Genomic DNA, 24140 nt, shown 5'->3' with positions numbered 1-24140 from the left:
ATCAATTTATGATTGTTGAAGTAATACTAGATTCTTAAGTTTAAATATAAATAATTTATTATAAAAATATATTTTTTAATTTCAAAATAAATTATAATTTAATAATTTTTAATTAAATTTTAATTTTTATATATGTTTTTTTTGGTCTGCAGATGAAGGTTTTCTGCTGCACCCCTCCCAGCTTGGAGTTCTGTTCATGGTGAAGAAGCCTGGAGCCAACAGTGGTTGAGCATCTAAGGATCCTCTCTCTTATTTTCTTTGATTCCAAACTCCCTTGGAATTTTGGTACAAGCAACCCAAAAATGGCTTCTTCCAGCACCCATGGAGCCTCTTCTTCTACTTCTATTTCTCCTAATTATGATGTGTTTTTGAGTTTTAGAGGTGTAGACACCCGCAAAAATTTCACTGATTATCTATATACCACTTTGGTTAGATATGGAATTCAAACTTTCAGAGATGATGAAGTACTAGAGAAAGGAGGAATAATTGCATCTGATCTCTCAAGAGCCATAAAAGAATCAAGGATTTTTATTATTATTTTCTCCAAAAATTATGCTTACTCTAGATGGTGTTTAAATGAACTTGTAAAAATCACTGAATGCGCGAGGCAAGAGGGATCAATGGTTCTACCAATTTTCTATCATGTAGATCCATCAGATATCCGGAAACAGTCGGGAATTTTTGGAGATGCGCTTGCCCACCATGAAAGAGATGCTGATGAGAAAAAGAAGGAGATGATACAAAAGTGGAGGACTGCCTTAACCGAAGCAGCAAGCCTATCTGGATGGCACGTGGATGACCAGTAAGTATGCTTCTCTTCTCCTCTAATCAGAAATCCTATCCTACTGTATATGATTTTTTCCTTCTTTAATTTTTTGTGTAAAAAATAAAAAATATATAATTATTTTTCTCGTTCTAAATTTGGGCCTAAAGTTATTAGCAATACATTTCTATGGTTTTAGCTTTATTTTCTCTTTCTAAATTTTGCTGATTCCTTGGGTTCATCTCTTTGAAATTCAACAGCCAAAAACACCATTTTAAATATCTTTTGGCTTTTGGCTTTTGGCTTTTGGTGTTAAAGTGGCTTCTCATTGGATGAATTTGAAGCATGTTTTAAATATTCAAGGCTTTTTTTGGTACAATTTCTCACCTATTCCGGTATATCTAGGAAATATGCCTATTAATAGGAATTTATGAGAAAAAATAGACATCTTTAGTTCTATTCTTTAATACAAGATTACAATGTTGAAGTTGAAAATTAATCTTTTCTTATTTAAAGATTTTAAAAATAATCAACTTTTAAAAGAAAATTTTAGGTTTGAAAATGAACACTTAAATGTGAATTTGTAATCTAAATTTGATTTATAGAAAGAAAATTTAATTTAAAGAAAAAGAATGATTTTGTAATTTGAGCAAAATGGTTTTAATCATTCTTGAAATCTTAAAATTAATCAATTTTGGTAGAAGAGTATTTTATGGATTTGGAATCTTGAGTTGTAATATTTATCTTAATTTAAAGCTTGATTTTTTAGAGAATACTTTGAATAATCTACAAAATAAGTCTTTTTATTTAAAATATATTATGGTCTCAATTCATATTTTTCTTTAAATTTAAATGATATATATAATATCATGAGGTGAGATGCCATCGAATAATTAAATAATATCATTGTGAATCAAATTTGTAAAGTAAATATCATTTTCTTAAAAGTCTCTTCAGTCTTACAATTCAGCATTAAAGTTTTCAGTACTCATTCCTCTATGGAAATGCAAAATTAATTAGCAAACTAGGAATATTTATATTCCTTTTCAACAATATTGATAAGTTGATAAGCAACTAGTTTTGTGAAATAAAAGGTGAAAAAAGTCACGAGAAGAGTCCTAATTTCCTAAACAATGCCCCAACCAGTGTCAGCAGATTGAAGTTGACAACTTAGTACATTAATTAGTAGTTTGATACATGCAAAATTGGAAGCTTAAGTATTGGACAACACCATATATGACTCGATTTATTCTACATTTATTATATTTTGCAAACTCATTCTAACTCATCATTATGCTTTATAATTGGCAGGTTTGAGACTGAAGTTGTCAATGAAATTATTAATACAATTGTTGGAAGTTTAAAACGTCAACCTTTAAATGTGAGCGAGAATATAGTTGGAATTAGTGTTCATTTAGAAAAATTGAAATTGATGATGAATACTGAGTTGAATAAGGTTAGTGTGATTGGGATATGTGGACCTGGTGGAATTGGTAAGACTACTATCGCCGAGGCTATTTATAATAAGATCTCATATCAATATGATAGCAGTAGCTTTCTTAGAAATATTAGAGAGAAATCCCAAGGTGATACACTTCAATTACAAAATGAACTTCTTCATGACATCCTAAAAGAAAAGGGTTTTAAAATAAGCAATATCGATGAAGGAGTTACTATGATAAAGAGGTGTCTCAACTCTAAAAGAGTCCTTGTTATTTTGGATGATGTAGATGATCTGAAGCAATTAAAACATTTGGCTGAAAAGAAGGATTGGTTTAATGCAAAAAGTACAATCATCATCACATCTAGAGACAAACAAGTGCTTGCTCGATATGGAGTGGATACACCATATGAGGTTCAAAAATTTGATAAGAAAGAAGCAATTGAGCTCTTTAGTTTGTGGGCCTTCCAAGAAAATCTTCCCAAGGAAGCTTATGAAAACCTCTCATACGATATGATAGAGTATGCTGATGGACTTCCATTAGCACTTAAACTTTTAGGTGCCTCTCTTTTTGGAAAGAAAATAAGCGAATGGGAAAGTGCATTATATAAGCTAAAAAGGATACCCCACATGGAAATTAACAAGGTACTTAGAATAAGTTTTGATGGACTTGATGATATGGATAAGGAGATATTTTTGGATGTTGCTTGTTTTTTCAAGGGGAAGAACAAATATTTTGTTTCAAGAATATTAGGCCCTCATGCTGAGTATGGGATAGCAACTCTAAATGACAAATGTCTCATAACTATTTCAAAAAACATGATGGATATGCATGATTTAATACAACAAATGGGCAAAGAAATTATTCGTCAAGAATGTCCTGATGATCTTGGAAGAAGGAGTAGAATATGGGATTCTGATGCGTATGATGTGCTGACAAGAAACATGGTAAGTGCCAAATGCAAGAACTTAGGTTATCGTGCATATGCAAACTTCAATATTATTGTTATTGTTTTAGAAATTAACCATCTATATAATGTAGTTAAGTTTTATGCATCTTGTGTTTCGCTTATTCTTGATTTATATTTTTCAGGGGACACGATCAATCAAAGGACTATTCCTAGATATTTGTAAATTTCCAACACAGTTTACTAAAGAATCTTTCAAACAGATGGATAGACTTAGATTGCTCAAAATCCATAAAGATGATGAATATCGTCGCATATCAAGATTTAGTAGGCATCTTGATGGAAAGCTATTTTCTGAAGACCACCTTCCAAGGGACTTTGAGTTTCCTTCTTATGAGTTAACTTATTTCCATTGGGATGGATACTCTTTAGAATCTTTGCCAACAAATTTTCATGCAAAGGACCTTGCTGCACTCATATTAAGGGGCAGCAATATAAAGCAACTTTGGAGAGGGAATAAGGTATTGTTATCATCATTTACTTACACATTTTTTTATATTAATTTTTAATGTTTATGTAAAATTATCAATTGATTGTTTTTTTTTTTCCAGCTTCATAACAAGTTGAATGTTATCGATCTCAGTTTCTCAGTGCATCTCACTGAAATCCCGGACTTCTCAAGTGTGCCAAACTTGGAGATTCTAATTCTAAAAGGTTATACAATGGTACTTAAAATGTTCATGCATCAGTATTAGAGTTATTAAAACTAATTTGTTTTTTTCCTCCCTTGAATTGGACAGGGTGTGTAAAGCTGGAGTGTCTTCCAAGAGGCATTTATAAATGGAAACACCTTCAAACTTTGTCTTGCGTAGACTGTTCAAAGCTAAAGAGATTTCCAGAAATCAAGGGCAATATGAGAAAGCTAAGAGAGCTCGATTTAAGTGGTACGGCTATAGAAGAGCTACCATCATCATCATCGTTTGGACATCTAAAAGCTCTCAAAATTCTCAGTTTCAGAGGGTGTTCAAAACTCAACAAAATCCCTACTGATGTTTGTTGCCTATCATCATTGGAAGTATTGGACCTAAGTTACTGCAATATAATGGAAGGAGGAATTCCCAGTGATATTTGTGGTTTATCATCACTGAAAGAACTAAATCTGAAATCGAATGATTTTAGAAGCATACCTGCCACAATCAATCAACTTTCTAGGCTGCAAGTCCTTAACTTAAGTCACTGCCAGAACCTTGAACACATTCCAGAGCTTCCATCAAGTCTAAGGCTTTTAGATGCGCATGGCCCAAATCTTACTTTATCAACAGCCTCATTTTTGCCATTTCATTCTCTAGTCAATTGCTTCAATTCTGAAATTCAGGTATATGATTTTCATGTCACTTGACTTTTTTTATGCAGACACTAGATTTACATGGTGCTTTTGTGCAGGATTTGAATCAGTGTAGTCAGAATTGCAATGATTCTGCCTACCATGGCAATGGAATTTGTATTGTTCTTCCTGGACATAGTGGAGTTCCAGAGTGGATGATGGAGACAAGAACAATAGAGCTTCCGCAGAATTGGCACCAAGATAATGAGTTTTTGGGATTTGCTATATGCTGTGTTTATGTTCCACTTGATGATGAATCTGAGGACATATCCGAAAATGAATCAGACCATAAATCTCAGGATGAATCTGCCCATACATCAGAGAATGAAACAGATGATAAATCAAAGAATGAATCTGCAGCTGAATTATTTTCGGAGGATGTATATTTTATTGACGTGAGTTGTTGAAGGAGCAATTATAGAAATAAAAATATTCTAGTTACCAAGTTAGTTTTATTTGATTGTAAATCATCCAAGATTGTAGCCTAGATTAGTGTGATTAATTTCTTCCAAATTAACTTCATGTACAGGTTATATATAGCCCTCATCTGCTGTATCTTTTAATATATAGAAGAATACCATTTTTTCTTCTCCTCAACATGGTATCAGAGCAGAGATTCTAGGGCCACAGAATTTCTCAAAAAAAAAAAAAAACAGAAAGAGGAAAATGGAGACACCTCCTACTGGGGTGGAAAAACACGAAGGGGGGAGTTCAATTCTCGCAGATCTTACGACAAGAATGACACAAGTACTGAACCACAACCAAACTCAGAACCAGATCACAAGTCATGAACCTGCTACACAGATTGGAATCAAGTTAGATGGTACCAATTATGCACTATGGTCCCAAATTGTCGAGATGTATATCTCAGGTAAAGACAAGTTGGGATACATAAATGGAGATTTTCCACAGCCTCTGCAAACAGATCCTGCATTCAGAAAATGGAGAACCGAAAACGCAGTGGTGAAGGGATGGCTAATCAATTCTATGGATCCAAAGTTAGTCAGTAACTTTATCAGATTCTCAACGGCTAAGGCTGTTTGGGATAATATTGCTATTACGTACTTTGATGGCACTGATACATCACAAGTATATGATCTCAAAAGAAGAGTAACCAGACTCAAACAAGAAGGAGGATCTATTGAGACATACTACAACAATCTGCAAGGCTTGTGGAGAGAAATCGACTTTCGTCGACCAAATCCTATGGAATGTGATATTGATATACAAAAATATAACTCTATTTTGCAGGAGGATAGAGTCTACACTTTCTTAGACGGACTTGATGATCGGCTTGACAAAATCCGAGCAGATGTGCTGCAGATACAACCATTCCCAACAGTGGAACAAGCTTATGCACAAGTTCGAAGAGAGGATTTGAGGCAATCCGTAATGATGATGAATGAAGATACCATATCTGGTGGTGTTATGCTTTCAAGAGGAGGACATAAACCTCAACACCAATTATCTTTTCAAACGCTATCGAATGGAAAGCCTAACACAACCACAAAACCAAAAGGGGAAGGAGGAGGCTGCACACATTGTGGGAATGCAAAACACACCAAAGAAACATGCTTCAAACTACATGGTTATCCAGATTGGTGGCATGAACTCAAGGCAAAGAAAAAGCGTGAAGCAAGTGGAGGCGACAATCTTGGTCGTGCAGCTCTTATGAGCGTAGAGCCTCAACTATCTCTCGTACCACAACAAGAATCTTCTATCTCCACTAGTGAACAGATTGTTCAGAATGACTCAGGTAACCAAGGTTATGTTTTTTCTTGCTCGAAAATGAGAAACCATGATGGCTGGATCATTGACTCTGGGGCAACAGACCACATGACCTTTGACCCTTGTGACTTCTCTAAAGCCACCCAACCAAAACGAGTATGCATTGCCAATGCTAATGGAGTAACATATCCAGTAACAGGGGCTGGAACAGTGGCTCTTTCTCCTTCTTTTTCATTACCAAATACCTTACTAGTTCCATCACTTTCCAATAAATTGTTATCTATTGGACAAGTGACTGAGGAATTGAATTGTTGTGCTCTAATGTACCCTAACTTCTGTTTGTTTCAGGATATTCTCACCAAGGAGATTATTGGTCGTGGTACTAAAAGGGAAGGGTTGTATTACATGGATGATTTCAGTTATGGTCGAGCAAATAATATGCATTCTGCTGGAGTTAAGGAAAGACAAATTTGGTTATGGCATAATCGGTTGGGGCATCCCTCATTTCGGTATTTGAGATGTTTATTTCCAGATTTATTTACAAAGTTTAATGAGTCAGATTTTAAGTGTGAAGCTTGTATTCAGGCTAAGAGTCATCGGGTACCTTATTCAATCAGTTTGAATAAATGTGACACTCCTTTTTTGATTGTTCATTCTGACGTTTGGGGCCCTGCTCCTATTACTATTTTTTCTGGTGTTCGTTGGTTTGTAACCTTTGTCGATGATTGTACACGAATGACTTGGCTTTATGTGATGAAAAATAAACATGAAGTGTTTGAAATATTTCGATCATTTCATAATATGATTCGAACACAATTTTCTGCTAAACTTCAAATTCTTCGATCTGATAATGGTGGGGAATATGATAATGCACAATTTCACAGATACTTTCAGGAACATGGTTTGCATCATGAGACATCTTGTTCTCAAACACCGCAACAGAACGGTGTTGCAGAGCGCAAGAATAGACACATCTTGGAAATCACTCGAGCTCTCTTGACTGCCGCTTATGTCCCTAAGCGATTTTGGCCAGATGCAGTAATGACTGCTGTATACTTAATGAACCGATTGCCATCACGAGTTTTGCACTACAAAACCCCTCTTCAAGTTCTCGCACAACATGTGACATTACCATCAATTCTAATGCTTCCTCCAAGAAAGTTTGGTTGTGTTACATATGTTCATCTACACAAGAATCAACGGACAAAGCTTGATCCATGTGCTGTCCGTTGTGTTTTTCTTGGCTATGCAGCTCACAAGAAAGGATACCGATGTTATGATCCAGCTACAAGGCGACTCTATACCACCATGGATGTCACCTTCATTGAATCAGAGAATTTCTTCACTTCTCAATCTTCCCGCTCCTCTCTTCAGGGGGAGATGATGAGTGAAGAGCAGAATTGGGAAAATTGGCCAGGCTTCGAAGAAACTTCAAATGATATAAGGGAGGTTCAGCCAAGAGAACCAATGGCAATACTGATAGATCAAAGAGGAGAAGTTGAAAATGTTGAGCATGTCGAAGCAGAGATCGAACAACAACCAACAAGAGTAGATCAAAATGGAGAAGTTACGGAAATTGAAAGTGAACAACCCTTCCATGACTTGACAGTACCACAATTAGACCAATCTCCTGAGAATATTCCTGAGGTACAAGTTCTAAACTCTCCTCACAATATTGTTGCTGGCTATAAACTACCTTTCAGGCATAACCGCGGGCAACCACCAAACCGTTATTCACCCGATCATGGAACGAGCAAGTCAAAGTACCCAATTGCCAACCATATCTCAACTCAAAAATTGCCTGAACCTCTCAAGGCATTGGTTCATAAATTATCTGCAGATGGTGTTCCTGATACAGTGAGTGAAGCCATGAATAATCCCAAATGGATCCAAGCGATAGAGGAAGAGATGAAAGCATTACAGAAAAATGATACTTGGGCGCTTGTGCCATTGCCTGAGGGGAAGAAAACTGTGGGATGTCGATGGGTGTTCTCTATCAAACACAAAGCAGATGGATCAGTTGAAAGATATAAAGCAAGGCTCGTTGCGAAGGGATATACTCAGACATATGGGGTAGATTATCAAGAAACTTTCTCACCTGTAGCAAAATTAAATACTGTGAGAGTACTAATCTCTCTTGCTGCAAACTTGGACTGGCCATTGCACCAATTTGACGTCAAAAATGCCTTTCTCCATGGGGATCTTGAAGAGGAGGTGTACATGGACATTCCACCAGGTTTTGTTTCTTCGACACAGGGGAAGGAAGTTTGCAAGTTACAAAAGGCGTTATACGGATTGAAACAGTCTCCTAGAGCATGGTTTGGACGATTTAGCCTTGCCATGAGAAAGCACGGTTTCAAGCAAAGTAATTCAGATCATACTCTCTTCTTGAAGCACCAACGGGGGAAGGTAACAGCTCTAATAATCTATGTTGATGATATGATAATTACAGGAAATGACGAGGAAGAAATCTCTAAATTACAAGAGCATTTAGCAACTGAATTTGAGATGAAAAATCTTGGAGGGTTGAAGTATTTTTTGGGGATTGAAGTAGCTCGATCAAAACGAGGCATATTTCTATCCCAAAGGAAGTACGTGCTTGACTTGTTGTCTGAAACAGGAATGCTTGATTGTAGACCTGCTGATACACCAGTTGTTCAAAACCATGGCTTGGGAGAATTTCCTAACCAGACCCCTACCAATAAAGAAAGGTATCAACGCCTTGTGGGAAAGCTAATATACTTATCTCACACACGGCCTGATATTGCTTATGCGGTGAGCTTGGTGAGTCAATTCATGCATTGTCCTAGCGAAGATCATATGAGTGCAGTGGTTCGTATTTTACGGTACTTGAAGTCTTCTCCAGGAAGAGGACTGATGTTCACGAAAAACCAACATCTGCACATTGACGGCTATACGGACGCAGACTGGGCAGGGAACATTACTGACAGAAAATCTACATCGGGCTACTTCACATTTGTGGGAGGCAATCTGGTCACTTGGAGGAGTAAAAAACAGAAGGTAGTTGCTTTATCTAGTGCAGAGGCTGAGTTTAGAGGCATGGCTAAAGGATTGTGTGAGCTACTTTGGTTAAAAAGATTATTAGAGGAAATTGAGTGTTCATCTCAGGATACAATGAACCTGTTTTGTGATAATAAGGCAGCCATAGCAATCGCGCACAACCCAGTTCAACATGACCGCACCAAACATGTTGAAGTGGATCGGCATTTTATCAAGCAGAAGCTCGAAGACAAGGTCATTCAATTTCCTTTTGTGAAGTCAGAAGATCAACTAGCAGATATTCTTACAAAGGCTGTCTCTAGCAAAATATTTCACAACTCACTTGACAAATTGGGCATTGATGATATCTATGCACCAATTTGAGGGGGAGTATTGACGTGAGTTGTTGAAGGAGCAATTATAGAAATAAAAATATTCTAGTTACCAAGTTAGTTTTATTTGATTGTAAATCATCCAAGATTGTAGCCTAGATTAGTGTGATTAATTTCTTCCAAATTAACTTCATGTACAGGTTATATATAGCCCTCATCTGCTGTATCTTTTAATATATAGAAGAATACCATTTTTTCTTCTCCTCAACATATTTACCCTCTTGTTGTCTGAACTGTTCTTTGCGTTTCTATGGTGACAATGATCGATCGTCGCATTTTCACGAATTTGAATCTCATTGTCTTTGCTATGGCCAAGGTAATGACAGTGTATCACGTCAAACGTGGGTGATTTTGTATTCCAAGGAAGCTATTAAGGAGTGGTATCTCGCTGATCATGGACACCACCTTTCATATTCATTTGGGGGCTCTTACAATACTTTTAAGAAAGCCTTTAAAGAGGGGAAGAGGGCAGTCCACCTTATATACTCCAAAGACCTTCCACTAAGGACACAGACACGGGATGCGGAGGTTAGAAGATGCAACCTATGCCAACAAAATGCGATATGTCGACAGCGTGGTTGTTTTAAGGACAGTGATATGAAGGAACTACCCATTATAGAGAATCCCTTGGAGCTTGATGGTTTATGTTTGCGGGGTTGCAAATACCTCAAGAGTCTGCCAAGTAGTATTTGCGAGTTCAAATCACTTACAACTCTCTGTTGCGAAGGCTGTTCACAATTGGAGAGCTTTCCAGAAATCCTGGAAGATATGGAAATCTTAAAAAAGCTTGATTTAGGTGGAAGTGCCATAAAAGAGATACCATCATCAATTCAACGTCTGAGAGGGCTTCAAGTTCTGAAGCTGGCATATTGCAAAAACCTTGTGAATCTTCCGGAAAGTATTTGTAATCTGACATCTCTTAAAACTCTCTCTATCAAATCCTGTCCAGAACTCAAAAAATTGCCAGAGAACTTGGGGAAATTGCAATCTCTAGAAGTTCTTTATGTTAAGGATTTTGATTCAATGAATTTTCAATTACCATCTTTATCGGGTTTGTGCTCCTTGAGAATATTACAACTAATCAACTGCGGTCTAAGGGAAATCCCTAGTGGTATTTGCCACCTAACGTCACTGCAATATTTAGTTCTCATGGGGAACCAGTTCAGTAGCATACCTGATGGGATCAGTCAACTTCACAAGCTAATCGTTCTTAACTTGAGTCACTGCAAGCTGCTTCAACATATTCCAGAGCCTCCATCGAATTTAAGAACTCTAGTTGCCCATCAATGCACATCCCTGAAAATTTCATCGAGTCTACTCTGGTCTCCTTTTTTTAAATCCGGAATTCAGGTATGATTTTTCATATATGGCATTTAACCTTTTCCTTTTACGGGGACACAATATTTATACTGTACTTTTTGTGCAGAAGTTTGTACCTGGAGGTAAATTACTCGATACTTTTATTCCTGAAAGTAATGGAATTCCAGAGTGGATAAGCCATCAGAAAAAGGGATCCAAAATAACTCTGACACTTCCTCAGAATTGGTACGAAAAGGATGACTTCTTGGGCTTTGCTTTGTGCTCTCTTCATGTTCCACTTGATATTGAATGGAGGGATATCAATGAAAGCAGGAAGTTCATATGTAAATTGAATTTCAACAACAACCCGTCTTTGGTGGTGAGTGATCTGCGGTCTCGACGCCATTGTCAAAGCTGCCGTGATGGAGATGAATCAAATCAATTGTGGTTGATAAATTATCCCAAGTCAATTATTCCCAACATATATCACTCAAATAAATATAGGACCTTGAACGCTTCATTTAAAAATGACTTCGATACAAAATCAGTGAAAGTGGAGCGGTGTGGGTTCCAGCTTCTATATGCCCAAGATTATGGACAGAATCATCTCACAATAGTACAAGGCAGAAGCTCTTCTCATGGGGATTTGGGTGGCCTTAGATCAGCTGTACAAGATACCAATGCTTGCGACAACCAAGAAGGCACTGAGCACAACCATCCGCCAATGATACAGTACGTTGATCATAATGTTGATGCTCACAATAAAAGGAACCCAATAGACCAGTACCCAGTGGAGGAGCCACACCATAAAAGATTCAGAGAAACCCAAGACTGATCTCGTTCACACTTCTATCACCAATGCTCTCATTTTTTATTGGTATTATTTCGCCTTCCTTTCTCTTTCTAATTTATATGGGGCTTAAATTTCTTTACCATGTTCATTCTTTTCAAGGCAAGCAAGAGTCTGAGGCTATTTTAGGGAGTGCTCTTATCCTTGTATCTAAAAGTTAAAGCTATCTCTTTTTTATTAAGGCTTGTTTCGTGTATTTGTAGTCCAGTTTGACCTTCTTGTTGCTTTCGAATGGTTTCATGCAGAAAATTACACAATCTATTTCCTTAACCCTAAGTTTGATTGACATCTAAATGCAGTATGTACCTCAAGCAACTTAAGGGAAAAAGCGTAGCTGTTTGGTTATAGATCCGACACTTCGTTGGTCACATGTGTTCTACTATTTTTGCTTTTGTTTTTTTAATTCTTGTTCTTGTATTGAAGGTAAAAAGAATTCAAAGCAAGAATTAGTGTTATTGTAAGAGGAGAAGTGCATTTCTGCTTCAAATATGCATTGAAGAAAGTTTTGAGAGGTAGGTATATTTTCTTCACCCATTACAAATGAGTTAAAAATGAAACTCAAATTTATATTAGTATGAATTTTGAAACTTATTATGAGAAAGTATGGCTTTTGAATGTTAAAAACTTGAGTTACGTTGGATATATTTTAACTACAAAAGTCTACTGGTTGATGGCATGAACTTATACATGCAAAGTCTATATATATATATATATATATATATATATATATATATCTAATTTGTTTTTATAATGATTTTTTATATGTTTGCTTCTGTTGTTATTTTGGAAAAGAATCATGAGTGCACCATATCTATATTTCTTGTGTATTAGAATTTAACCAAGTAGAAAAAAATGTCCTAATGCTGATTCTCATAATCATGTACATGCCAACTTTGTTTCTAGAATTTTATAAATTGTTGTGGATTTTGTTGTACTCATTCTCAATTATACTCTAATGCTAAAGTGGATTCATCATTTCCCCTACTAATGCCAATAAATCACTATGATGTAAGAAACGTTTAGGGATAAGGAAAACAAGTAAGAAATGTTTAGAGATAAGGAAAACAGGGAAAAGGAAAAAAGAGAAGAAAACCTTGTTGATTTCTTACTTGGAAAGTTTCTTATTAGATGCTTTTGATATTAACTTTTTAACAAAAGGATTTGCTATAAATAATTGTAGAATTAGATAGATTTAAGGCAATACATACAATGCAATATTCTAATAACAACTCTCGTTGAAATATTTTATATTCCTATATGCACTCTTTTATGATATCAACATATCCAAATTTTCTTTGAGTAAGTCACAACAATAAATATAAGATATATAGTCACAAAATAGCCATGGACAAAGTATAACCCCATCTAGAAAGTTTGATAGAGCAAAAAATTAAGTGGATAAAAATTCCTGCCATGGTGTATAGTCACGGTTGCAATAAAAGTGCGTCTAATTAAATGTTCCTACAATTTGTTTACAACCAATCAAAGTATAATTAAATTACATGTACCCAAATTCACCAAATGAACACATGTCCAAAAGTTTAACACCAATATTTTTAAGTAGCTCATGACCCTCCCTCCTTAATCTACTTATAGGTCCCCAAGAACAATATTTGCATCTAAAAAATTTTAAAGGGATGAACATTTTTGACATTACTCAGTAGGGTGTCTGACACCTAAGAGAGTTAACACATAATAATCAAAGATTAAAATACATTAAAATATATGTTGACTATCTTCTTTTAATTTGAATATATCATATATACATATATTGATAATTAATAGAAAATGCAAATGGAGATGGATACACCAAATCATATAATGCACAATTGGTCTCAAGTTTTCACTTAATGATACACATTTGTACCTAAATACACTCCTCATTTAGGGTCACATTGAAATAGATTTTTGTATTTTTCATACTAAAGAACCCACTTTCTTCTTAATCCACTTTTTGATGACCTTTTCTTTTTCATTGTTTTTTTTTCCATTTCACACACACACACACACACACACACATATATATATATATTTCACACAATCATAATGCATATGTAATATATAATATCATCATATTGAAACTATTATTTCAAGAATATATTTTTATTTTTCATATAGAGTCTAATAGTGTCAAAATTCAACACAAATAATTTTTCTTCAATTTTTATTAATTAAATTATCAACCAATAATCATATCATTTTCCTTCATCATTATTTCACTAACATCAATAAAAAAATTATTAAATCACCAAGGAAATAAAATTTAAACAACGCTCATACCAAATCACATGTAGGCATCATAGATATAAGCAAATCTACTTCACTACAATATCTATAATTTTTTTTCCAAAATATATTAAATAAAAATATTATGAATAAACCACCTTACAAAATAAAATAAAGTTAAAAATCCAACTATTAACTTTGAAATCGCACTCTGTAACAATGTTTCTCATATAAAATAGAATATCCTCCTAAAATTTCACATGAAACAAACCATGTTTGTTCTATCAAACCGCTTTCTATAGACCCACACCATAGAACTCTCCCTTTCTTTTCTTTTATTTTTCTTTTTTCTCACCTCTCTGCCTCTCTCTCTTTCTCTCTCTATCTCTCCCTTTCTCATTCTCTCTATTTTTCCTCATTTCCTTAAGTGGTTTTGACCTTTGGCCCCTACCTCTTCCCCTCCAACTTTCTTTTTTTCATTCTTAATTTTACTACACATATTCACCCGGCTTTCAACTTTTTTTCCTCTTTATTTTTCCTTTATATTATTATTTATTATTATTATTGCTCACAATTTCCCCATGTCAATTCCTATACATCATCTCAAACATATTTTAATTTCTCAAACTATTGTTTTTTTAATCCCTAAATTAAATTTCTCATTTCTCAATAAAATAATTTCTAATAATACTAAATCATACGCCTATATTTTTATTAACAAAATTAATTCTTCAAATCAAAATTAATTAACTATTCAAATCAAAGTTATTAATTCTCATAATAGTTAAAACTTATCTAACTTCTTAAGAAATTCTCTACAGTTTAGCTAATATGACACCAATTCAACTCACTTATTTGTTGTGATAAACAATAACAAAGGATAATAATAGGGAGAAGAAAAAAATAAAACGAAAATAGAAACTACACAAAACATACAATAATTTATGTGGTTTGACCTAAAGCCTATGTCCACAAGCGAATACAAAAAAGAACTTCCACTATTGTTGAAAGAGATAATAACCCTAGAGCTCTCAAATCCCAAAGTCCCAAATACACCCTAAAAGATACTCTCACTCTTTGGTCAAAATCTCTTCCTATATTTTTTTTTTCTTAATTACGTAAGAAGATTCCATATAGGAAACAAATTGCATAATTGTTAAAGATACTTATTCCTAAAATAAAGATCTCACAATAGGATATTTCCTTTATGATAATAGGAAATTCTCTTACGAATATATTATATTAGGAAACTGTCAATAACTTTCCAATTTGCTCAAAAATAGAATCTGAGACACTTTCTAACCATCTCTACCCAGGCTCAAATTCTCAAGATTTAAACAAACTCGAAAGTCTTCCATGTTACTTTACTCTCACACCCCTAAGGAGCCTTCAGATACTACCAACACTAATTAAGCCCAAGTAAGGCCTGAACTTAATTGTAGGAATGAGCTTAGTCATCATATCTACGAGATTGTCTACTATAAGAATTTTTTTCACTGCAATAGCACCATGTGCAATTATATTCCTAATAAAATGCATTCTGACATCAATATGTTTGGTCCTCTCATGGAACATCTAATTTTTTAATCAAATTTATGATACTTTGGTTATCACAATATACACTAATCAACTCCTCTTGTAAGTCCAAATTGTCAACCAAATCCTTAAGTCAAATAGCTTCTTTCATTGTTTATGTGACTACTATGTATTTTGTTTTAGTTGTTGACAAAACAGTTATTGATTGCTAGGTTGCTTTCTAACTAATAACACTACCACATAAATTGAATACATATCCTATTAGAGTCCTACTTCTATCCAAATCTCCAATATAGTTGGAATCAACATAGCTAACAATTAACCTAAAAGACGTCACTATTTTTATCATATGCTAAGCTAACATGTGATGTTCTTCCCAAGTATCGAAGTATCCATTTCACTACTTACCAATGGATCTTTCTAGGACAATCATTGTATCTATTGATCACCACACTAACTACATATGAAATGTCAAGCCTAGTGCAAACTATAGCATACATAATGCTCCCAGTTGCACTAGCATAAGGAACATGTGACATGTGTTGCTCTTATTCCTTGACTGTGATAGAGCACTTGAAAGTTTGAAGTGAGTTATTAATAAAGTACTCATTGGTTTTGACCCTTGCATTCCAAAATGTTCCAACACTTTCTCAATGTACTTTTTTTTTTTTTTGTGATAAGTACAATTCACTTGCTTCTCAGTATCTATGAGTTTTCATACTAATATTTTCTTCGTAACTCAAAGGCCTTTCATTTCAAACTCTCTCTAAAGTTAAGTTTTCAACTTGTTGATTTTAGACATATTCTTGCAGGCAATTAACATGACATCAATATATAATAATAAATAAATGAAAGAGCTATGAAATAATTCCTTGTGATATACACAATTGTCATGCTCACTTCTACGGTAGCCATTACCAATCATAAAGTCTCAAACTTTTTATACCACTAACTAGTAGATTACTTCAAACCATAAAGAGATTTATTCAACAAATAAAATGGTATTCCATTCCCGAAATAATGAATCCCTCAAGTTGATGCAATCAAATTTCCATAAGCACACCTCTGAGGTGGTTTAATTTGTCTCCTTGTTCTATCTTTAGCCAAAACAATATTATTGCTCTTGTAGTGCATTTTTTTTAGCATCAAGATATTTTACCTCTTCCTCCTTTGGCTTTATTGAAATCATTCTTTCTATGTTTATTGAAGCTTTTGGCACAAACTTCACTTTTTTTCTCACAACAAGATTGTTTTTTTGCATCAAATTTCTCTTTCTTAGGACTTAACATTATAGACTCATTGAAAAGCCACATCCTTACTAATAAGAAATTTGGCAAACTTTAATTTGGGCACGATGACCTATACCCTCTCACGCCTTTTTCATATCCTAAAAATATGCATACTTTATTGCCCTTGGTTCCAACTTATCTTCATTCACATGAGCATAAACAAGAAACAAAAAATTCTAATTAAGTGAGCACAATTAGAGGGGTAACCAAACTATACCTTTTCAAGAGTCTTATAATTGATAGGAATTGAAGGAGATTTATTCACAAGATAAGAAACTGAATTTATTGCTTCAACCTAAAATTCCTTTAACAACCTTATATTAGAAAGCATGCACTGTGCTCCCTCTAGAAAAATTCTTTTCATTTGTTCTACAATACTATTTTGTTGTGGAGTATGCCTAACTATGCGGTGTCTCACAATACCTTCATTCTTGCAAAACTTATTGAACTTTTTCTAACAGAATTCCTTACTATTATTAGTCCCCAAGCACTTGATTTGTTTTCATATCTATTTCTCAATCATAGCTTTCCATTGCTTGAACTTCCCAAAGACGTCATTCTTATGTTTTAGGATATATAACCAAACCTTTTTAATTAAAGTAATCTCATATATCTTCCACCACTATATGATACAACTTGAGAAGAGCCTCAAAGATTTGAAAGGATGTAATCTAAGGAACATTTAGTCCTATGAATAGGGGTATTTATAAGGCTTCCTATGGGCTTAAGTGACTTGAGCCCAAATTGGCCTTGGGTCAACCTAATCTAGCTTACCTGAGTTCTAATTAATTAATTATCCATAGTGGGCTTTAATTAATTAATTAGCATGTACTAAAAAGACAATTCATAAGATCTAGTGCAACCTTGTGCTTTTATCAAAACGCTCTTATGCATACTTATGAACCAAAAACCCAAATCCTTCAAAACAAGCATACCTTCGTGAGCTAAAGTGGGGACCACTAGGACTAATAGGAAAATACCAGTTCCCTCAAAATCCAATTTTGAAGTTAATTCAATATTTCACTGAAAAGAATCAACTAAACTTCAGTGTCCTATGAAATTACAATGAGCATAGCTTGAGTTTGTGGCTTACTATCTACTACATGCAGAGTCACCATGAACCGATGTCCATAAACTAATAAGATACTGCTATCACTTATCAAAATTGTGGTAGGGGCTTAAAAAATTGCAATTAAAATTAATATATAGTCATGGTTACATTATGTTCTCATCTATAGGGTTTGATGAACCAAATTAAGCAGGGAAAATTTTCTTGCAAAGGTGTATTGTCACGACCACAATAATAACTAGGTCTACTAGTAACATTTTGATACAGGTGTGCACTTGATGCAGATGTAGGTTTACTTTGTCATTCTTCTATGGTTGTGGTAGTTTTTCCTATTGCACTCATATATATGTTTTAAAAGCAATTAAATTTTGGTGGTAAATATGGGTGTGTTAAGGTTTCTTGCTTCAATAGATGTCATAACACCTAAGTGTTTATATGCATCTCGTTCATGATAGTCTGTTCACCAAGACCTAGCAAAACATATTTCTCACATCTAGGTAAGATTTCTATTTGATTTGATTTCCTACCCTAATTTCTCTCTTATTTCTCACTAAAAAAACATAATTTCTTCATGAATTCTCACTACATAAGAAAATGATTTTTCTTTGAAAAACATGATTTCTTTCTCTATGTGATTTTCCTGAGGACTTTAGTTTGATTTCTTTGCATGACATAGGCATCTTATTTTTTAAATTGATCAAACAAAGTGATTTTTGTTTAATTTTTATTCAAAGCTTAGCAAAACAAAGTGATAGTCAAGATAAAATGTTAGGGTCCCATTCTTTGTGTATCTTTTGACCTTCGTTGGAAATTTGAAAACTTATTTTCTTTGTTAGTTTATCTAAAAATAAATAAAACAAGTTGAAATTCATAATCTCCATATTTCACTATTTGAATATTTGTAACCAATTAACTGTGCTTTCTCTTTTATTTTCCTACTGTAACCAAACAAGGAATTTTCATTCTCCTTTCTCTTTTGTAATATGAATTTTAGGAATTTTGGTTGTTTTTTTTTTTCTTCCCAAATGACAAAGCAAGAGTAGGGATGGCAACGGGGCGGGTTTTTTCGGGTACCCGCCCCGCCCCGCCCCTAATGGGACGGGGTTAAAATTTATTAAACGGGTTTGGGATTTTTTTTTTAAACCCGGGGCGGGTTCGGGTATTGCCCCGCCCCGCCCCGTTTACATATAAAATTATTTTTAAAATTTAATTTAATTTAATTTTAAAATTAATTTAATTTAAAATTTAATTTTAATATTTTTAATATATAGATAATAATAAATTTTTTTAAAAAATAAGTTATAAAAAATATAATAATTTTATTTTTTATAAAATATATTTATTTTAATGTAATTTAAAATTTTTAAAGTAAAAAAAAAAAAAAAAAAAAAAAAAAAAGAAAAAAAAAAGAAGCTAAAAGGGGCGGGGCGGGACGGGTATGGGAATTTCCCATACCCGCCCCGCCCCGCCCCGCCCCGTTTATTTTTTTTAATGGGACGGGGATGGGAATTGATTTTGCTAAACGGGGCGGGGTTGGGATAGGGGCGACCCGTCCCGAACCCGCCCCGTTGCCATTCCTAAGCAAGAGGAGCTTTTGTTCTTCTATTGATAATAAATTGAAGTTGATTCGTTTCTTGATTGTGGAGTGTTTTTGGATTGTTCCTTTTTTGTTTCATGTCATTTCCTATTTACTCCATATTTTAGAAGACTTCAAGAGTGCCTCCTGTCGATGTTAAGATATTAAACCCATTGGTTCTTTGAGATCTTCCTGTAGTAAATGGAATCAAAGTATTCAAATTGAATGTGCTTAAAATAATTATGCTTTGAAGCTTTCTGAAAATCAATCTTTGATATATTATCTTCACTCCCTTCTTTTTATGTCTTCTTTAGAGATTTATAAACTGAAGCCAACCAATTGCAGTGCATTGAAGTGTCTTAGAGATCTAACAAAGCCATGAATGCTTGTGAGTAGAAGCAGCCCCTGAAATGGCAATAAGGTATGAGGAAGCTAAAGCCTCTCTTCTTCTTTGCTAAAGTATGAGTTGTCATAATTAAGTTTTATCTTTCTTGCCAATAATTATTTTAGCCATAAGTTTTCTCAAATGTATTTATTTTTATCTTTCCTTGCCACTATTTTTGATGCATTTAATTTTGCGTCCTTATGGTTGTTGTGTTCATATTGAGACATATGATTTAGGATTATATAAATGACTTGTTAGTAAACCTATGATTGAAGCTCATAAGGAAACACATTATACCTCTTTAATTAGCTATGATAACATCAATTCCAATTATAAAATGTAGTACTTAAGCAGAAATGATGCTTCAGTTTAATATAGCTTTCTAAATTAATTGTCACTCAAACTGGATCCTGGACTAGTTATCAATTTTGTATTTACTTAGGCTATGTTTGGTTCCTAGAAAATTTGAGGGAAAATGAAAAGGAAAGAAAATACAAAGGAAAAGTAGAAGGAAAGAAAAAGTAAAGGAAAATAAAAAATAGATTAAAAGTCGACAAATTATTATTTTTGTTACTTCAAACTCATTTTATTTATTTTAACTCATCAATATAAAAATTAAATAATTTAAAAATTCATAAGTTTTTAATTAGTTGTAATTATATTTAATTTTCTTTGATATTTTTTATAGGACAACCAAACATGAAAAAAATCATTTTTCTTTACATTTTTTTTTCTTTCCTTAGTATTTTCTAGGAACCAAACATAACCTTAGTGTCACAAGAATGCAATTGGAAGAATCATGAAAGGTAGATGAGGAATCAAATGGTTATAGGTGATCATGAATAGTGAAGAAAATTGCTTTAAGAATAACTTACTTTTATATAGAACGAATTATCAAATACAACCTACCACAAATAACATAGACATCTTTCAGTTTACTGTAAAAAATGATAAGACATATCTTTCAGTTTACTATAAAAATTCAGCAAAGTCAACAACGTACTCTAAATCTTTTAGTTGAATTTTGGTCTCTATTGGAGGTGTCAGAATCAGTGTTTTACACTTCTAAGTGGCTCATATTAGGAACAACACTCATCAAATGTCCCATGAAGAAGTAAACCTTGAAGATGAAAATAAAACTGCATTGACAAATCTTCAAATTTAGCTTCAACCACATGAGAGTAAAATGAGAAAGAAAACAATGTAATACTTAAATCTTGCAAACATCTAAAGTAAAATTTGAAGAATTTAAAGCCTTGCAATTTTATTTTATTTTTATTTTTTATTTACCAAGACTAGCAAGGATCCAAATTTTTTTGGAAGCTTTTCTATGTTTAGTTTCACAAAAATAAATAAATAAATAAATAAACCTTAAACCTCTAATTATCTATGATGTTTATAAAAATTTTATCCCTTTCCCTTTCACTAATAAAAATGAAAAAAAGAAAAAAGAAAAAAAAGAAAATGAGCTGTAGGATTCTTAGAGCAAAATAGAAGTGGAATTACAATGGTTTGACCATTGTGCAATTTTCTTAAGATAGGAAGCATGGGATAGAAGGCTAAGGCTTAACTTGTAGGACACAACAATGACACATGCCACATACAATTTAGTTCCAAGGACAAAATCTTTACAGGTCATATGGGCACAACCATAATAGGTAGAATTAATTTGACAAAGAGCATGCTTAATATATATTATTATTAATTTATTAGGAAACTAACATAATATCTACTTCGCTACTATCATAAACTTGTTGGCATTTTTCATATATTTCTAGAAACTAGTAGTTTGATAACAACAAAAATCATTTATTATTTAGAATGATTTGCAAAAATAAGCTAATTAGATTAGGGATTAGAGTCATTGATCCTGCAATAAAGTTGTGTTGGAACTGTGTTAAATTTGATTTCAATAACATGTTTTTAACTTGTTATTACATGTTTTTTTTTATGTGTTTCCAAAAACTAGTAGTATTGTTACTTACTGGACATCTCCCTACAAGGTTACTTTTGTATACCTTGCCTTTTAGCTCTACTACTTTTGTATTCTTATTATTTAAATTTTATTGATTATATATTTTTCTAATCTATCACAAAATTTACAAACTTCTTTTCAAATTATTGTTCAAATTGTTTTTTTAATCCAAGGCCATTATGTTCTTGATTACACTCACAACATCATTAATTTTTCTTCATTGTAGGGAGCTTATAAGCTATGTCTAATTGTTGCAGTCGACTTAAGCATGTCATTGTACCTAATATTTTTAGCCGTGGACAAGTAACTGCTGCCCATGATCTTGTCCGTCCTTTTGACTTGCTTGTTAGTGAGCCTAACAGTTCTCAATCTACCTATTATGGTATAGTGGCTACATTTGGCTTGGACATTTATGGCATTCATGTCATTATTCAATTAATTAATTAATATTATATTGCTATTTTTTAACAGGGTTGTCCTCAGGTTGAAAGAGGAAACATGGTCCTACACATAGCATTGCTTTGTTAGCATTGAGGCCAAGGGAGAACTTACTAGTTGAATTTAATGAATGTGGGCAAGAAGTTCATGAGATAAAGAGAAAACATCTAAAGAGCTATTTGGGGACCCTTGTACATAATCAACACAATGTACCTCTCTGAGTTATTCACTAGAAACATGTCAATTGATGCAAATGAGAAAATGTATGGGCACTTGTTTTGGTATGTTGTAATTGACACTAATATCAAATAAATTGACACTTCTGACTAACTTTTGAGTTATTTTAAGGAAAAATATGATGTCGCTAAGGAGCAAAAAGATTATGTATTGAGCTTAGCTTTAGATAACTATAAAAGCTATAAAAACAAAATGAAAGCAAAATATTATAATCCTTAGCCTACAGATAAGGAGAAGTTGAAACATAAGCCACAACATGTGTTTGATGTTGATTGGAGGTGGCTTGTTCAATTTTGGAGCTTAGAAGAGGCATAGGTAAGGTTCTACAATTCGTATGCTTGCATTTATCGTTTAGTATTATTTGTTGACTTTTTATTTACTTGACATGGGTATTGTTGTTAAACATAGGTCATCTATAGGAGGAATAAGAAGAATAGAGCTAAACAAATTATCAACCATACTTCAAGCTCAAAGAGCTTTGCATAACTACATTATGAATAGGTTGATAAATTCTTTGTTAATAATGTGTTATTTATGATAAGTTTATTGTAATATAATAATTTAAATCTAACTAGTTTTGTTTTTACATAATAGGGACAATTAAGAGAGGATAACACTCAACCTAATCAAATAGAGGTGTTCAAACTCAAGCATACACATAAGGATGGGACACCAATTGATGCTGCCCCCTAGTGAAATTATGGTGAGTACTTAATTTTTGTTTTCCAATAATTCTTAGAGAAATGAAAAGTTTTGATACATTTTATGTCTATAGTATTTCTAAGAGTAATCCATGCTTAATCTTCTTTATAGGCCTAATTTGAGGAGCTTATGATGGCTCAAACATGAACACAAACAGAAGGGTCTTCATCATTTACTCCATCAACAACTGCATCATCTGCTCTAGTATCAGTAGATGAAATATACACACAAGTAATAGGTTGGAGAGACATGATCATGTACGTGATCTTGGGTTTGGTGTAACTCCCACTATAGCATTTGGACCTACTACTAGGAGAGAAACAAATGTTGCTCTTGTATCTTAGGTAAAGCAAACACATGAAAAACTTTTGCCTTCGAAACAAACGAAACAACAATGTGAAAAGGACATGCAATAATAATTTCAACAACAATAGTTCCACCCATAGTTGTGAAAGGTGCACCTAACGTGTCAGGCAACACGATGCTACCCTGCAACACCTTCCCTAATTGCAAGCGTCGCCCCTTCATGGAGGCATTGATTAGGGGCTCATTTTCGGCTAAGCACAACACTCCCAATAGGTATGCCTCCATCCTCCCTTGAGAGTTTTGTTTTTTTAATTTCTTGAGATCAAAACGACGTCATTTGGTATGTTCTTTTAAAAGAACATGCCAAAACAACATCGTTTTGGAGCATGATTATTTTATTTTATTTTATTTTTAATTTTTAAAGTAGGCCAAAAACAACGCCGTTTTGGCATGTTCTTTTTCTAGAACCCAATATATGCTCATTTTGGACTTGTAAAACACAAATATATATATACCCTAGCCTCTTGAATAGTGTGAAGAAGAGAAGAAGATGAAGAAAGGAAAAATAGAGGAAAATTTTCAGGTACTTGGTATTTTTCTCTTCTTTTCTTCACTTTTCTTTAATTCTATTCATTC

General features: G+C 33.6%; 1 protein-coding gene across 9 annotated transcripts; it reads left to right on the top strand.

Annotated features, from left to right (window-relative positions):
- Positions 1-164: 164 nt before the first annotated feature.
- LOC117905321 (disease resistance protein RPV1-like) lies at positions 165-23180 on the top strand. Of its 9 annotated transcripts, none has more exons than XR_004649713.1 (12): positions 165-802; positions 2075-3152; positions 3298-3633; positions 3724-3826; positions 3913-4487; positions 4556-4878; positions 9826-10966; positions 11043-11792; positions 12189-12277; positions 19807-19882; positions 22048-22203; positions 22293-22600. XR_004649713.1 is itself a non-coding variant. In XM_034818231.1 (8 exons), exons 1-8 carry the CDS (start codon positions 303-305, stop codon positions 11748-11750), a joined length of 4764 nt encoding a protein of 1587 aa, XP_034674122.1. In that variant the 5' UTR covers positions 165-302; the 3' UTR covers positions 11751-11795. The 9 variants fall into 9 exon arrangements, 1 of the variants encoding a protein (XP_034674122.1); XR_004649715.1 differs by having other exon boundaries at positions 19776-19882; positions 22048-22166; XR_004649712.1 differs by having other exon boundaries at positions 19776-19882.
- Positions 23181-24140: the final 960 nt, after the last annotated feature.

The sequence above is a fragment of the Vitis riparia genome, chromosome 18 (genome assembly GCF_004353265.1).
Source record: "Vitis riparia cultivar Riparia Gloire de Montpellier isolate 1030 chromosome 18, EGFV_Vit.rip_1.0, whole genome shotgun sequence".
NCBI classification, from domain to species: Eukaryota; Viridiplantae; Streptophyta; class Magnoliopsida; order Vitales; family Vitaceae; genus Vitis; species Vitis riparia.
Note: the sequence above shows the minus strand (reverse complement) of the source record. Positions and strands in the feature narration are given on the sequence as shown.